The 15,995-nt window shown below is 38.1% G+C and overlaps 1 protein-coding gene across 2 annotated transcripts in view; it reads right to left on the reverse strand.

Moving 5' to 3' along the window:
• Positions 1 to 2,289: 2,289 nt before the first annotated feature.
• Positions 2,290 to 15,995, reverse strand: part of LOC149311108 (ectonucleotide pyrophosphatase/phosphodiesterase family member 1-like) — a 65,842-nt gene continuing 52,136 nt past the window's right edge. The window contains exons 16-25 of one of the 2 annotated variants that reach the window (XM_089530356.1): positions 15,507 to 15,576; positions 12,352 to 12,439; positions 11,312 to 11,487; positions 10,511 to 10,556; positions 10,249 to 10,403; positions 8,728 to 8,863; positions 8,102 to 8,182; positions 5,327 to 5,459; positions 3,582 to 3,738; positions 2,290 to 2,896 (exon numbers count right to left, since the gene is read on the reverse strand). In XM_089530356.1, the coding sequence (XP_089386482.1) occupies positions 2,729 to 2,896; positions 3,582 to 3,738; positions 5,327 to 5,459; positions 8,102 to 8,182; positions 8,728 to 8,863; positions 10,249 to 10,403; positions 10,511 to 10,556; positions 11,312 to 11,487; positions 12,352 to 12,439; positions 15,507 to 15,576 (1,210 nt within the window). In that variant the 3' untranslated portion in view covers positions 2,290 to 2,728. The remainder of the gene's footprint in view (positions 2,897 to 3,581; positions 3,739 to 5,326; positions 5,460 to 8,101; positions 8,183 to 8,727; positions 8,864 to 10,248; positions 10,404 to 10,510; positions 10,557 to 11,311; positions 11,488 to 12,351; positions 12,440 to 15,506; positions 15,577 to 15,995) is intronic. The other variant, XM_089530355.1, reaches the window with a different exon arrangement.

The following is a 15,995-nucleotide window of genomic DNA, read 5'->3' on the forward strand; positions in this document are numbered from 1 at the left end:
TTCTACTTTTGATAACATATGACACATTGAGTGTTCTTAAGCAATGATTTCTCCCCATAATACTTACTTTCACTTCCTCTGGATACTCATCCTAAATCTGAATGCAGATAGTCCATAACAGACAAAATTGTACAATCACTTTCACAGAAGAATTTACACAGGTGAAAGGCTCCAGCAAGTGTGGCGTAGAGGTTTGAGTGTTGGACTCCAACTCTGAAGACCAGGCTTTGATCCCCAGCTTGGCCATGAAACCCACTGGGTAAGCTTGGACAATTCACATACTCCCAGCCTCAAGGGGAGGAAATGGCAAAGCTCCTCTTAACAAATCTTGCCAAGAAAAACCAATGACAGGTTTGCTTTAGGGTCACCATAAGTTAGAAGGGACTTGAAGGCATTGAGATACTATGCATTCAGAACAGTATTCATGACCACTGCACCAAATCTCATTCAAAACAGAAACAATGGGGGACAAGGCTCGTAGACATCAGGTGAGGGATCAACAAAAATCAGTGCTGTTTCCTCCTTGCGATGTTGAATATATGTGTGTGTCTGAGTGTTGGGTGGGGTTGGTATTGGTAACAGCTCAACAGAGCACTGAATTGACCAGTGTGTTAATACAGTCTTCCATTAAAATAATTTCACAACTAAAAGTAAACAAAACATATATTATACACGTTTCTAACCTATGAAAAATATAAGGGGTTTGTCTCTAATTAACTCCATCTCACTGAGTAAACCCCTGTCATCAGTGGAATGAGGCAGGATTCATTCAATAACCATTCAGACCAAATTTGGGAGGGCCATGGGCATTACAGTATGAAGACAGCAGACATCTGCTCAAACAAAGTTGAATTTCACCCAATGTATCTACACCTCCACCTATGGTTTCATTTCTCATTGTTTCACAGCCTGTAGGACCTTCTGTATGTGTGTACATAGAAGATATAAAATAGAAAGAATGAAGTTTTGAATGAAACAGTATACTCTTTCTTCTGCACAGACAGACAATGGCTGAGATCCTATATCATAGGCACAAAGGGTGTAACACTCCACACAGGCAGCTTCATACTTGCCCACTGTTGCAGCTAGCAAACCCCAGAGATGCAGTTATAGTGGTTTACTGCTGGAGGTCTTGGAAACAATTGGGCAACCTCCATCATATCTGCAGTTCTGAAGCCATGGGAAAGAGAATGAGACCACCCTCTTGGATCTTTATAACCCTGATTTATGCACTCATATGTTACCAACAGGATCCCGGCTATTAGCTTTCCCAGTCCCTATAGGACTCATGGTCTATTACAAATATTTAAGTGCCTTTTCAAAGGAGAACTAATTTTCTAGTAAAGAAACCTAGAAACCATACAAATGTAGAATTATCTCCAGATAAGGTGCATAATATACCAGCTGTTTGTTATATATCTCAGGGTCTACTGCATAGAGAAAACCAGCTATTATAGTAATACCTGTTATAGTTAAGATAATTGGGGGACAGCAATAAATATTACAGCTTACTTTAGGATTTTGTTTGGTTCATTTGTTATTTGTTATTAACCAGTGCTGGTTCTGAAGAACAGTATTACTGCTTAGTAGTGGCTGGTGGCTTCCATGTCAGTGGAAGAAGGTTTAACAGCCTGGACAGAATTGAAATACAGAACAGATTCACCACCCCACTGAAACAGAAGCTTCAGACCACTAGTGTTTCTGCTGATGTGGTTGACATCCTGCTAGTGACATACACAGGCATATGTTGTGTGCTACACATGCAGACTGGCTCTTTTTTTAATGATGTGCAACATTTGTATCTACCTGACAGAGGTGCTCCTGTAGGATCATTCTGTATGTGAGTAGCACATTCAAGTACACAGAGTAACATGTAAATACACATTGCTTCTATACATTGTATTTGCACGTTACACAGTTACATAATAGGTTGTTCACCATGGTCATTGACCATTGATCCACATACACTGTGCTACGTTGGTATTTGATATAGGGCTTGCATCATGTAACTCTACCTGCAGATATTTACACTCCGCCAAAGCAATGTAGGATTGTAACACTGATTCCTGCTAGGAACCTGAGTGTCCAGATATCTGGCTCAAAGACAACTGCTGGAAGGTATTGAGGAATGTGTCCTAAAACAAAATAGAAGACTTCTCATTTCAGCACCTCAGAAATCTGCTGAGATTGTTTATACATACATTATATATTAAATGATATAATGTGTCAAATATAATAATGAAACAGACAATAAGTTACACTGAATTTATTAAACATCCAGTGCAGAAAAACAACAAACAGAACATGGCTGTATTTTTATATAATATGTATATTATTTCTCATTTTTGAAATAGAAATGCCACTTAGTGGATTAACTGAAAGTGAACCATTTCACTATGTAAAAAAATAATAAAAAAAAAAACCAAAGGAAACATTGTGTACATCAATGGAGTTGAAAAGTATGGCTGGTTTTTCTCTCCTGTGTGCATATGTTTGTGTAACATTGGCAGATTGGTTTTAGCAACGATATAAAACACTCCTATTGCATTCATGTGGATAGTAAAGCAGAAAGAAATAGCTCTTCTCTGCTATATTTGGTCCATAAATTGTCCCTGAGATATAAATGTGGCACAGATTCTTTCCTGCTTGCACTGTACTCAAGCATCCTCAGAAAATTTCAATATAGTCTCTTTTTGCCCAAATCCAAAAACATACAAAAATTAAACTATCAGGCTTTGTCAAAAGTTGGCAAATATGTTTTCAACTGCAAAATATCAGCTACTGGCTGTTTTATATCATGGTAAAAACTAAGTCCAGTAAGAAGTTCTACATCTCGCACTCGGGCTGTATGAATCTTCATTCTCTCTTCAACCCACAAGGACTCAAGCTTGCTGGCCTGTACAGAAAGAGAAAAAAGAATGTAAAACATTGCTATGGAAGAACTTTGTTACTGGAATGATATACTCAACAGTCTACAAGGATGCTAATAACTTGGAATGAAATAATATATTTTGAAGTGTAACTTCAAAGGTGAAGTGAAATCATATATTTTGAAGGTGAATAGAACAATAGCCCACTTAAGGTTTGGCACCTATGAAAGCTCCATGTTTGAAGAAGGGGAGGAGGCAAGCATGTCTGCTCTATCCCATTCCATCGCTCTTTAAACATGGAGGGTAACTATACACAAGAGCAGCGTTTCCCAAACTCTGGTCTTCCAGGTGTTTTGGACTTCACCCTGAAGAAGCCTCAGCCATTTTGGCCAGGATTCTGAGAGCCGAAGTACAAAACTCCTGGGAGAGAGTATGGGAATCACTGCGATAGAGAGTGTCTCACCTACCTGTAATTTCAGCCTTGGACTGTGTTAGCTCTCAGTTAAATAAAATATAATCAAAATTCTATAGAAATTATCTGTATGTCACTAACAGACTTTGGGGGCCTGTTTTTACATTCAAGAGGGCTAGAAAGTTGCACACTCAGATAATTATGAATTTTGGCATTTGTAGAAAAGAATGGTATGTGCTCAGTTGATTTGTATATACTTATGTACTTGTCCCTAAGTATGAAAAAGAAAGATTACTCACTGCACAGCTTTCACTGTTGTCTTTTCTGTGAGGAACAATATAAGACACAACATCAAGAGATCCTTCACACTGCAAAGGAGTTTGGGAAACATTTTTACAACTTGTCAATACAATGAAGTAGTGAGTTGGAAGTGGGACTTCTGAATTATTTGAGAGTCTGGAATTGGGGAAAAAACATCATTGTAGTTATTAGCTTCAAAAACTAACATATCATAATACTGAAGGTAGAGAAATCGTTAACTGTCCTCAAATTGGCCTCGACTCATGGCAACTGACATAAAACAGGTGGACATGTTTGAGGATAAGAAGGTCATTTTCAGTTCCTCACATCCAGTACAGGCCACGTGGCCACAATTACATTCTGCTCAGTTCTGGCCAATTTCAGGGATAATTTTTGATGTCTCAAGGTGAGTCTCCCAAAAGACTGATTGAACAGCAAAACTGCACCACCACAGCTCAGGGTTTTCCCCCCAAGGTTTTGGTGCAATTGCTGGGAATCAGGGTCCAAGTATGAAAGTCACACCCCAGAGGGCTATATGAATTTCATTCCTGACTTAAATAAGAGAACAATGAAATAGAAATACATTAATTCAACATAAGACATAGCTCTAAAAAGCTCATGGCTGGGGGGAGGGGGGAAGAATAAAAAGCAAGAGTAAAAAGATCCATTTTTAATAAATGTATGCCAATGTTGAGGTCTGAAGTAGTACAAAGGTGAGATCATTTTATGGGGTGGGGAGAGGCTCACCTCCCTGTCACCACCAAATGGAAACCTGTAGCCCACAACATGGACAACACAGCCTCTCCTGAAGAGCACAGTGGCCTACAGAGAAATGTTACATGAGGTGACCTGATGCTGAATCACTTTGACCAACCAAACAGTGGGGTAAACAGACTGTGGCTTGTGTGGAAAACGCCTAAGGAGAAAAGGCACAAAACAGTTGAAGAAAAAGCACCACCTTTGGGTAGCTCTGGGGGTATGAGGTGCAGATGACAGATGCCCCCAGATTGGCCAGAAGCTGTACCAAGGCCAGCTAACATAGCCCAAAGCCAGCTGCAAAAGGAGCGGGGAAAACCCGCTCCTTGCTGGCGGTCTGTTCCAGACTATGGCAGCGGGCAGCCTTGGGACTTTGCTGTCCAGTCATTGGGGTCCTGCTCTGATCATGGGTGATTGAAGCGGCCCCTCCAAGGTGCTGGTCTGTTTTACCCCAAAGCCAATGTTTTCAAATTCTGGTATAAGCTGATCTGTTCTACACTTCTCAGACTACAACATTAAACTTGTTTTATCATCAGTTTTTGTGCTCCCAAAATGTTCCTAAGCACTTCTTGGTCAGAAAGCTTATCAAATATATTTGAAAATGGATAGTTTGACAAAAGAGACATTTATATTTATAGATTTGAATCAAAAAGTTTGTGTGGATTTTTAAAAGAAAAAAAATAGGACTTCATGTAGAAATGAAAAAGAATGGACTTAAGGTTGAACATGCTAGGAAATGACATGGGTCAGAAAAGAGGTTAGGAATGGGAGGATATCTCTAAGACAGAAATACTCATCTCTAATTGTAAGCCTCAAGCATTCTGCCAAGAATAAAACAAAGGAGTGTCAATTTCATAAATAACTAGAATACATTTCAGCTGATGTGTCATCTGAGAAATTAAGTTTGGGAAAGATTTTGCTTTGGTAATCAGTGTTATTAAATTAGCATATCATCATCATCATCATCTTAAACTAAACATATGCCTACCTTGTTAGTTCTTTAGATGTATCATACACACCATTGTAATCATAATCAAACACAGGACCAGTGATCACATTTACACCATTTCGGGCTGAAGCATATGTTGGTAATAGAATTGCATTAAAATAGTTCCAAATCACTGCAAACAGAAGGGAAATTTTTAACTAGGAAATCCCATACTTTTTACAGAACTAACCATATTGATGGAGTCAGGCATATCTAGATGTAATTCCTGAACTAAGATTATAGACTGTCTGCATTTTACTGATTTGTCAAGCTTGGTTTGTGTGTGGAATGAATGCATTTTGCTCCACTTATGGGTGGCATCACTGACCCCTCAGCAAGCTGGACATTTAGAGTTAGAAGGCTAGGCCTATGCCATCTCTAGCATGATCCCAGCCTATGGCCCCTGATGTGTCAAGGGAACTGTGAATATTGCTTTGACCCATCCCTTGTATTTTTGGGGAAAGCCTTTTTGGCAAAGTGCAGATTATGTGTACACTCCATCTGGATACCATAGGTCTTGCCCAGATCCCAGCTGAAGTCAAACATCAGTTTATTCCTTCAAGGGACTGGGAAGAAATTTCAAAATCATAAGTCAAGCTATTGGGCATCAATAAAAGATCTCTGAGATTTAAAACCACCCTTTGAAAGATGTTTATTGAAGAATCTATTTAAAAATCACTGCATTGTTACTTAATTTAGAGATACTTTCCCTGAAAGACTTCAATTCATATTTCAGCATGTGTAATAATGATAAATAACCAGATAATCCAAGCTATGATTGTCCAAAGTAGGTTGAACAAGCCAAAATACAAAGAACACTTTTGTCCACATATGCACCTTCTTCAGTTCAAACATAAATCATCAGTCTTTAAAAAAAATTCTAAACTAACTGGGAAACTATACTTATTAACTTCAAAAGAGCCTAGGATGTTAAACCAGAGTTTGAAGTTGGTGGTATTATTATTATAATATTTATTTTAACTTCAAAAGAGCCTAGGATGTTAAACCAGAGTTTGAAGTTGGTATTATTACTATTATTAATATTAATATTAATATTCCACTTTTCCCTCAGAATAGGGACTCAAAGAGGCCCACAGTTTAAAAGAACAATAACATTTAAAACATACAAAAATTGAGCATTAAAACATAACTGAACTATTACAATACAAAAACACATCAAACATTAAAAGAACAAAATGCAATTAAAAATATAAATGTTCTTTAAAACAGTACAAAAGCAGTACCGCATGTTTCAGAGCCATTCTTCTTTTGAAGATGGTAATCGTAGGTGCTGTTTGAACTTGCCAGGATATGCTGGGGAAAGCTCAAAGTATCCTGGCCCCAGAGCTGTCCCAACCTCCCCGTTCCTTGGTCCTCTGTTCTGATGCTGAGTGGCTGTTTGTACATACATCCTGTTATACTGCCCAATGTGGCCACCACCATGGCAAGTCATCTATGTCTGAGGTCAGAACAAGGTTCCCATGGTGGGGCACCTCATTCTGACCTTAGAGTAAAGTGATCCACAAAGGTGGTGACCACACTGGGTGGCATGGTGGGACACCAATGTGAACAGCATGGGAATGAAGGGCTGTACATCTTCTGGAAGATCTGGAGAAAGTGGGGACTTTTTAAAATCCGTGTTAGTGGTATTATGCTCGAATCCAGTGCTGAATAGCCTGGGCATAGTCTGGACTGTTCATCCAAGACTCAGGAATTGCACTCCATGCTAAGCAGATGGGGGGTGTCAGTTTATTTAGCCCATACAGACATGGCCCCTGTTTCCCAATACCAGAAGCTATGATCAGTTAGAGGATTCATTATTTAATTTGGCTTACACAAGGAAAAACTGAACATGCTGTGTTTGTGAAGAAAAGGTTCATTATTATTTCCATGTGTTAACATGTGATAGTCATCTGAAACAGGAATAAGCACTTAAGTCATTCAAGTAAACTGCCCAGCAATTACTTTAGATGTGTTTTGGAGACTACCCAATTCTAGCATAAACTTAGCTTTAAGAGTTTTTTTTAAAATAATTTATTACAGTTTAAACTTACAAGGGCAATTTTAAAAGCATCCATTATAGGACTAAATGCATTTGTTACCACCTAGAATAGATCCATTGAATTTATAGGATTTAACAGTCCCATTCATTCAATGAGTTTATTCTAGTTAGGAACAGCAGTTGGATATAGGCCATACCTCTCATTTTTAAAATGGAGCCCTGGTGGCGCAGTGGGTAAATGCCTGTACTGCAGCCATTCACTCGAAACCACAAGGTTGCGAGTTCAAGACCAGCAAAAGGGCCCAAGCTCGACTCAGGCTTGCATCCTTCCAAGGAGGGAGCTAAAATGAGTACCCAGACTGTTGGGGGCAAATTAGCTTACTTGCTAATTAGCTTACTTGCTGTTCACCGCTATGATCTTTGGAATAGCGGTATATAAATAAATAAAAAACAAAAAACAAAAGGTTGTTCACTGCTTTGTGCTTTCCTTTTCTCAAAACTATCTAAAACAGTTATAAATTTACAACTATAATCCACTGGCATGTGATACTTCCTATTTAAGTAATTGTTGTCTAAACACAACAGAGCATAAGCCAGCACTTACACCATGTGCTAATTCACTTCCATTTTGTGAAGACACATCGTGTTATCTATAAAATTAGTAGTTTCACTCCAAAAGAAAAGAAGTGATGTTACCCCTTGTAATCATAGCTTCAGATATTTATATCCTGTATTTGTTTGTATGCTTTTGTAATAAGGAAAAAAATGTTTACCTTGAAAAGCAGGATACATTGGTACAATATTGCTTGAAAAATATCCTTCATATTTACTGTTTCTTTCATCTTTTATCAGATCTAGAAATATTAAATGTAGAAAACCTGAATGACAAAATCATCTGGGAGCATTTTCAAAATAAAATGAAATCACTGAAAGTTTATTCTGATATTTTTACAGATTATACTAAACGCTAGTGGAGTTACATTACACTTGCTTTACCCAGCTTCTGTACTGTGTAACCAACATGACAGTCTGTGGATCAATGTCAATGCACATGATTAAGATTCCAATACATGATTGCAATGTGCAGAGGCCATGCTTACAATCATGGTGGATTTGCATATTTTCATGCGCAACTCTATTTACAAGCTGTCAATTGAAAACGAACATTGATATGCATATGTCTTTCAATGCAGGATTCCAGCCTCTAGTTTCTATACATTTCCAATAGGCATTTTTTATTATCTTTAGGACTTAATCATTCAGAACTTAATGTATAGAGTAAGCTTTATCCATTCATTGTTGAAATGTGTATAATTTTAACATACAATCAGAAACTTCAAACTGTAAAACTGTGCTTGCAAATAAATCACTTAGGAATCAAGAAAGGAAATTGATTTACTTGGTGGGAAAAGAAATCCATAGTTTAGCTGAGGATGGCTTTTGTAAAATGAACAAGTCTGGCTGCCATTTAAAGGAATACGACTGTCAACGTAGAAACAGCTTGATATGGCTTCTGCAGAGGCATTCCAGTTCTCCTAGTCAACAAAAGATGAGCATTAGTTGCTGCACAGGAACTTCACATAAGCTTTTGCCAACCTAAAAATCTCCTGATGTACTGGACCACAACTTTTATCATCCCATATAGCCCAGCAGACCAGGAGATGAAGGGAGTGATACTCCAACAGCAGCACCAGATTGGGAAAAACTGACATAAATTGAGAACTGAGATCTGCAGAAGTACTTTTTAATGGTATTGATGGTATGATTTAAACAGTGAAGTCTACTCAACAACAACCAAAGCAATAGTATCCACCTGGAGTTATTGAAATAGAGTCAACTTCTTCAGTAACAAGTTTTCACCATTTTTTATATATATATATATATATATACACAATTGTCACACACACAACAGAGGCCTTGTCTGCACAAACCAAATAAAACATTCTCTTCATGGGGAGTCCAGACAATGCATGACCCAAATTCTGGTGTAAACAGGCAAGACAGCACCTGGAAGCGGGGTATATCCCCTCCCCAATAACCAATTTTTAAAAATTGCCTTTTGCTCCATGTCTTCCTGGAAGATTCAGAGCTCTCTGTTGCAGTGCTGGGAGGTTGTTTGCACAGACATCCCACTGTACCATCCAGCACTGGAATGGAGGACCTTGTAATGAGAGGACGTTGAGGCAGCTACCCCCAGTATATTCTGGTCTGTGCAGACAGTGCACAAGATGCATCTGTGTGCCTATAGTTTTGGAACATGCTATTTGAGATCTACAAATATTTTTTCAGATTATGTGCATCTCTCATTAGATTACACATTAAGTGAAAGCCAAGAGACTTTCAGGAGCTGTGAAATCCAAATACTAGAAACAAACTCAGTGTATGAGTGTTTCACAGTGATGGCAACCACTGTGAAGAACCTAGATATCTGAGCTTGTAAACCTTCTACTTCTATTGAATACAAATTCATTTGAAGTAAGATTCACACTGGCAGCCCCAACATTGCTCTCTGTTCTAAAGTATCCACTTTTCTCTACCTCAGGCCCAAAACAGACAGCCCGGATAGAGCTGACTTGTGCTGCTCCGATACTGTTTGCAATGTGACTACAGTCACCATATATGCAGAGTCCCAATCCAGGCTGCCACTTCAGTCCTGAACATATTCGGGGCATGCGCCATCTAAATCCCACACCCCCTTTGAGGCCTGAAGTCACATCATTTTGCCTGTGTGTTTCAGGCCTCAGTCTTTCTCAGGATGTCCAACACATGTTGTTTAAGAACCATTTGGTTTAGTTCCTTAGTCTTTGCCTGTGACTAAAACAAATCTAAAGTATGGCTTGCCATTCTTGCCTCGTCTGCTGATGTTACCATTATCATTTTCTCTTTTAACTGTGCCCCTATATACACACATAATACTTACATGCTTTTTAACAGTATAGGAAATCCACAAAGGCATCTTGATGTCTTGACTAAATCCAGTGACAGAATGTTGGTTGTGAAGAAGGCAATAAATCTGCTTCTTCTGGAGTACTCTGGGTCTCCCAAATGGCAGATTGTATTTTTCTATCTTCTTTACTAGAAGTGTGGGGAAATGGACATTAATTCTACCTCCTTAGAATATATTATCAAGATAAAATCTTCAGTTTCAGTTACAATTTACTCAAGTAGTTTACAATCCTTACTTTCTGAAATAGTGAGATTTATCCGTGGTTGAATATGTAGCAAGCCCTAAATGGAAAGGAATGAAGAAGATGAGGATAAGTCATTCTGTGTATCATTTTGAACAAACATATCACCAATCAAAAATCAGTAAAATCTGATTAAAGCATTTACTATCTTTATCTGCATGTGTTCACATTTGATGGCTTTATCTGAATATTTTGCAACAAATTTTAAACTTTTCATTTCATTAAAGCATGACAGTTGTAATGGTCCCATTTATGGACCCTGTAAGAAATTTTACTATCTAGTGTGGTGTGGTCGATTGAGTGTTGGACTAGGACTCTGGAAGACCAGAGTCTAAATCCCTGTTCAGCCATGGAAACACATTAGGAAACCTTGGGCAAGCCACAGTCTCTCAGAGAAAAGCAATAACAAATATCCTCTGAACAAATCTTGCTCCCAAAACTCCATGATTGGATTGCCTTAGGGTCACCATAACTTGTAAGTTACGGGAAGACAAGCAACAACAACAGAGAGTTGAAGCACACCATAAAAAGAGTTTTCTTAATGTATGGGTTTTGTCAGACATAATTCTTGATTTGAGATGAGTGAGATTTCATCATGGATTATTTTACAAATAACTGAGATCTTCCCCCAATCAGAAACAATTCTGACCATTTCCTAATAGTGGTGGGAACAGCAGCAGGAGCACACAGGAATACAAAAAGCCTCTTCCTTTCTCACACAGTAAGTTGCAAACATATCCAGCTGAAAAGCCATGGGAGGTGCAATTAAACAATTTTGTCCATCTGAATACATACCAAAGAATTACATGAGCAGTGAGGATCATCTGTAGAGATTTTAAGCCATGTGAAAGGACATGAAGAAGGCTTACTTTCTTCTTTGGGATGCTTTGGGATATAATTGGCTTTCTTTAAAAGGTGGTTGAGGCTTCCATGAGTTCCATTATTAGGTGCCGGTGTCAAATCAAGGAGATCTATAATAGTTCATAAAACATTGCCAAAGATATTCAGATACAATTTTCTGCACTGCAATTCACATGAAAGTATAATCGTGGTCACACCATGCTTTCACAATTTATGTTCTCATTAACACATTGATATTGTTTGTAGGACTGCCCTGGCCACTACTCTATGGGTGCAGTTGCCCCTCCTTTCTTGCGGACTTGAGGTCTGCAGTCTTAAATATTCATGGCGGGGCAACCTCAGTTATTTTTAATGCCCCCCCCCCACAGCGCACACCCTGCATGTACTCATGGGCATGCACCCCATTCAAGCCTATGGGGCTTGAATATATGCAAGTCTCAGTTTTCGCCGGGGCAGGAGGTCTGGAATGGATCCCTTGCAAAAACAAAGGGCCAACGGTATTATTATGTATTTTTAAAAGGCAGGTTGTGACCATATTGGTCTAGATCAATGCTTCTTCATTAGTCTGATACCCCTGTATCAAGTAAAACTCTTATTTCATTCATCAATCAAGGCTTTGGGAAGCAAAACCTTATTACACGTGGGCAGTTAGCAGTAGTTAGAAAAAACCACATTTTCTTTAAAGATGGGAAGCAATATATATATATATATATATATATATATATATAGGAAGTTTTGAAAGATGACAAGAGAGAATAAAACTTTTAAATAAAGAGGAAATGGGAAGAGTGAGAAGAGATTCAATCTAAGACTGGGTCCATAATCTGACTCTAACAGCTTTGAACAGGCATTGATATGATAACAGATTCCTGGAGCTAACCAATATAAGAAATATAGCCATACAACCAGTAAAACTCTAATTTAGTCAAAAATATTTTTAAGATTTTTGTATGTTTAAGAAGAGTTTATCATACCACACATGAGATTGTAGATTTCAATGTTTTCAAAGGGCTCAACTTCAGTTTGAGACTTGAATCCAGGTCCATATCCAACAAACAAAGCCTAAAACAAAAGCAACATGCTATTTTAACTTGGAACATCCACTTTTCTTGAACTGATTCAAGTGAGAGTAGGTCCCAATAAGATCAATGGTGTTTACTTCTGAATTATCAGATTGTGCTCCTAGAAACATGGGGTAGAATCTTTTGTAAGGGGGCCTAATGTGTGCGGGAATTAGAACTGCACAGGATGACCAGAGGTCCTCTTTTGCCCCGGACCTGTCCTACATTTCGACCTTATGACTAGGGATCCGGGAAGAATTCCGAAATGTCATCTGTTTAAAATCTGTCCTTGTGTCATCTGGTTAACAGATGTATTACTGCTGCTGCAATGCAAAGGCCTCGTTAGTTTTTGCCAAGCAATAAACATGACCAAAATTTTTAGCCTGCAATAATATAGCCTAATGACTACAGCAAAATGGTTGAGTGGCATGATCCCAGCAAATGGGGAGAGGGGAGGCGGTGATAAGATTGTTACTGACCATGTGGTGGTTCTGTTTGTGTTTGTGTATTGATCCACATGTGGAAAGAAAAGGAAGACCTTGAAGCAGATCAGTGGCACCAAGGAGAAGAGAGGGGTGACAGTGTGCAACTTGGGTTGAGGAAGAAGCAGGAGGGATGAGAGAGCAAATGGGAAAACTACAATTGAAAGTAATAATTTAAATGTAGGTTCAGTCAAAGAAATAAAGTGGGCCCTTGTTATCCACTGGGGTTTGGTTCCAGGACCCCCATGGATAACAAAATCTGAGGATGCCCAGATCCCATTAAATATAATGGAAAAAGAAAATGGTGTCTCTAATATAAAATGGAAAATCAAAGTTTACTATTTGGAATTTATACTTTTTTTAAAATTAACTTTTATTGTACAAATCATAAAAGATAAGCCACCACAAACAAAGCAACAACACATACTAATTTATACTTTTTTGAATATTTTCAAGCCATGGATGCTTTAATCTGTGGATAAATTATCCGTGGATAAGGAGGGCCGACTGTATATTGTAAACAAACAAGGCATTTTAACAGAGATAAGTTCATCAAAAAAATATGGTTGCATACATAGTAAAGTACAGGACATGTAAATAGCTGTAAATAAACCATATGAAATAATTTTGCATTTATATTAGTGCTTTTAGCTTTTATTTGGTAATGTCCTACACTTTTCCTGGAATGTCCTACATTTTGCAGTGCCATGTCCTCCTTTGTGGTTATGACATCTGGTCACTCTGGAATTGCACAGTTGTGTAACATCTGTATCCAGTAGAGAACTGCTGTAATATCACTTCATAGCAGGGCTGGCAAAGAGTCTGATATGCATTGATGCACATCAGTTTACCTCATGCAAAAATGCACGTTGCACAGTGACGTGCAGTGTGCATTGGTCCTGATGCACATCAGATACTCTTGCTGGTGTCCCCCTATGCATCTTTCTAATTCTTTAAAGGGGTGTCCTAGCACCTCTGCTATATATGTAAAGTTGTGTACCTTAACAAGTCATATAGAATTCCTGCAATTAAAAATAAGGGAGTAGAGGGAAGTAACTTCTTCCATTTAGCAGCAGGAATTCTTTTTCCAGTCCCCGCAATAAGGTGGCTCAATTTAATGGACATCAATTCCATTCTCACTGAAATCAAGACCCACACTGCAATCCCATTTGTATTTATTTCTCACTTCTGAGCATAACTACATTGCATTGTACTGTATAAAGCTTCAAAAGGCTAAATGTCATTGAAAAATAGGCATTTAAAAGTTCATCAGCCTAATAAAGCATCCTACAACTTGGACATCATGGTGATTTGAAGGGGCAGGAGCAGGCAGTGTAGACAGCATCATTACACTGGATTATTCACACTCTTAACCACTCACGCTTTGAGAGATCTCAAATGCTTGGATTAGCTTGTGTAGTTTAGAGATGAGGTCTCAGGAACAAAAGCACTGTTTCCTATAACATCATTTCCTATAACTAAGGTGCTGGAAATACTATTGTATTTTTTTAATGGACAAATATGTGTGAATCTGCACATTGTGGGGAAAACACAAAATCTAGAAAGATGTACATTTGGTTCACATCTGTTTGTAAAACAAAACAAAACCTCTGTCTACAGCAGAAATAAACAATTTAATGTATCCACCCGCTTGTAGCTGCATATCATTTAAGCAACACTCCAGTCAGTGTTTACCTAATTAGGTGACATGCAGGAAATCCAGAAGAAAAGCATATGTTGGTCTAATCTATCTGACATGAAATTTATTTTATTATAGACTTTCAGACCAAGTCACTTTTACTTTGTCTTTGAAGAATCAGCAAATATCAAGTCCAATTTCTTTACAAATGTTATTACAACCATGGTTTACATGTTACAGCCTTCCATTTATTAAACAGCATTCAGGTTGCATTTATGTCAGAAACAAATAGCAGGTCATTTCATCCCAGGCAAACAAGTTTGTAATCTCATTTAGTAAATGTTTCTTTTTTTCAAAATACATCTGTTATTTCAACAACCATTGCTACCTTTCTGCTATAAAGAAAATTTGCACATTACTGTTACCAAGAAAACAGTGAGCATATGTTCTCCAGTAATAAAGTGAAACCAGGGCAATAGCATTTTCTTTCCATTAAACTGCAATGCCTACCTCAGGGAGAGCCAGTTGTGGGGTGAAGAAGGATGGGTAACCCAACATTTACTTTTCTGTGCGCATCTACACAGCATATATGTGTAAATTTACAGCGCTATATAAATAAAGGTTAATAATAATAATAATAATAATAATAATAATAATAATAATAATATAGGCCAGGGGTAGAAAAGCATTAGTTCTCCAGATGTTTGGATCTACTAATCCCATTGACCCCAAGCAGCATAGCCAACATAGAGCTACTTTTAGTCAAAATGTCTAAACCAAATTTAGAGCTTGGGAAAGGTTGAGAAACAAACATTAGCCCAGTAGCAAAAGAAAGGAGTAGTATTGTTCAAGACGGAATTGGCTCAAGAAACATAGAGGTCAAAAATGATGAGGCAAACCAGACCTCAGCATTTCATCTAAGCTTCGAACAGCATAATCTTATTTACCTGCATATTTGGAAAAACATTGTCTGATCCATGGAATCCACCAGTGCAATACTTGAGTTCAGAGGGTGTCCTGCAAAACATAGCCATAAATACATAACGATGCCAGCTAGAATGTATTATAGAAGACCCTTGACTAGGTAAACTTTTTTTCCTCTGGCCTTCCTCTTTCCACAACAATCCCCTCACTAGCACCCACAGCACCTTCCTGCAAATCCATTCCTGTTCCCAGCAGTGTGATGCCTCATCTCACTACCATCACTGTCTTCCTATCCCCTTCAGTGCTCAACTCAAACTTATTTCCATGTCTTTTAAACATGATATGAAAATGATGGCTATGTAGGATAGGGATGATGGGACTTGGAATTCAACAGCATCCAAAGGGCCACATCATTCCCATCCCTGCCTTAAAGCAAACCTATTCTTCAAAATACAGCTTTAAAATTTCCTGTATTCAAAGGAAATGAAAGTAAAAATAAGTTATTTTCAACT

This window comes from Sceloporus occidentalis, unplaced genomic scaffold (genome assembly GCF_023333645.1).
Source record: "Sceloporus occidentalis isolate IW3139 unplaced genomic scaffold, rSceOcc1.0.p SCAF_6, whole genome shotgun sequence".
Taxonomy (NCBI): domain Eukaryota; kingdom Metazoa; phylum Chordata; class Lepidosauria; order Squamata; family Phrynosomatidae; genus Sceloporus; species Sceloporus occidentalis.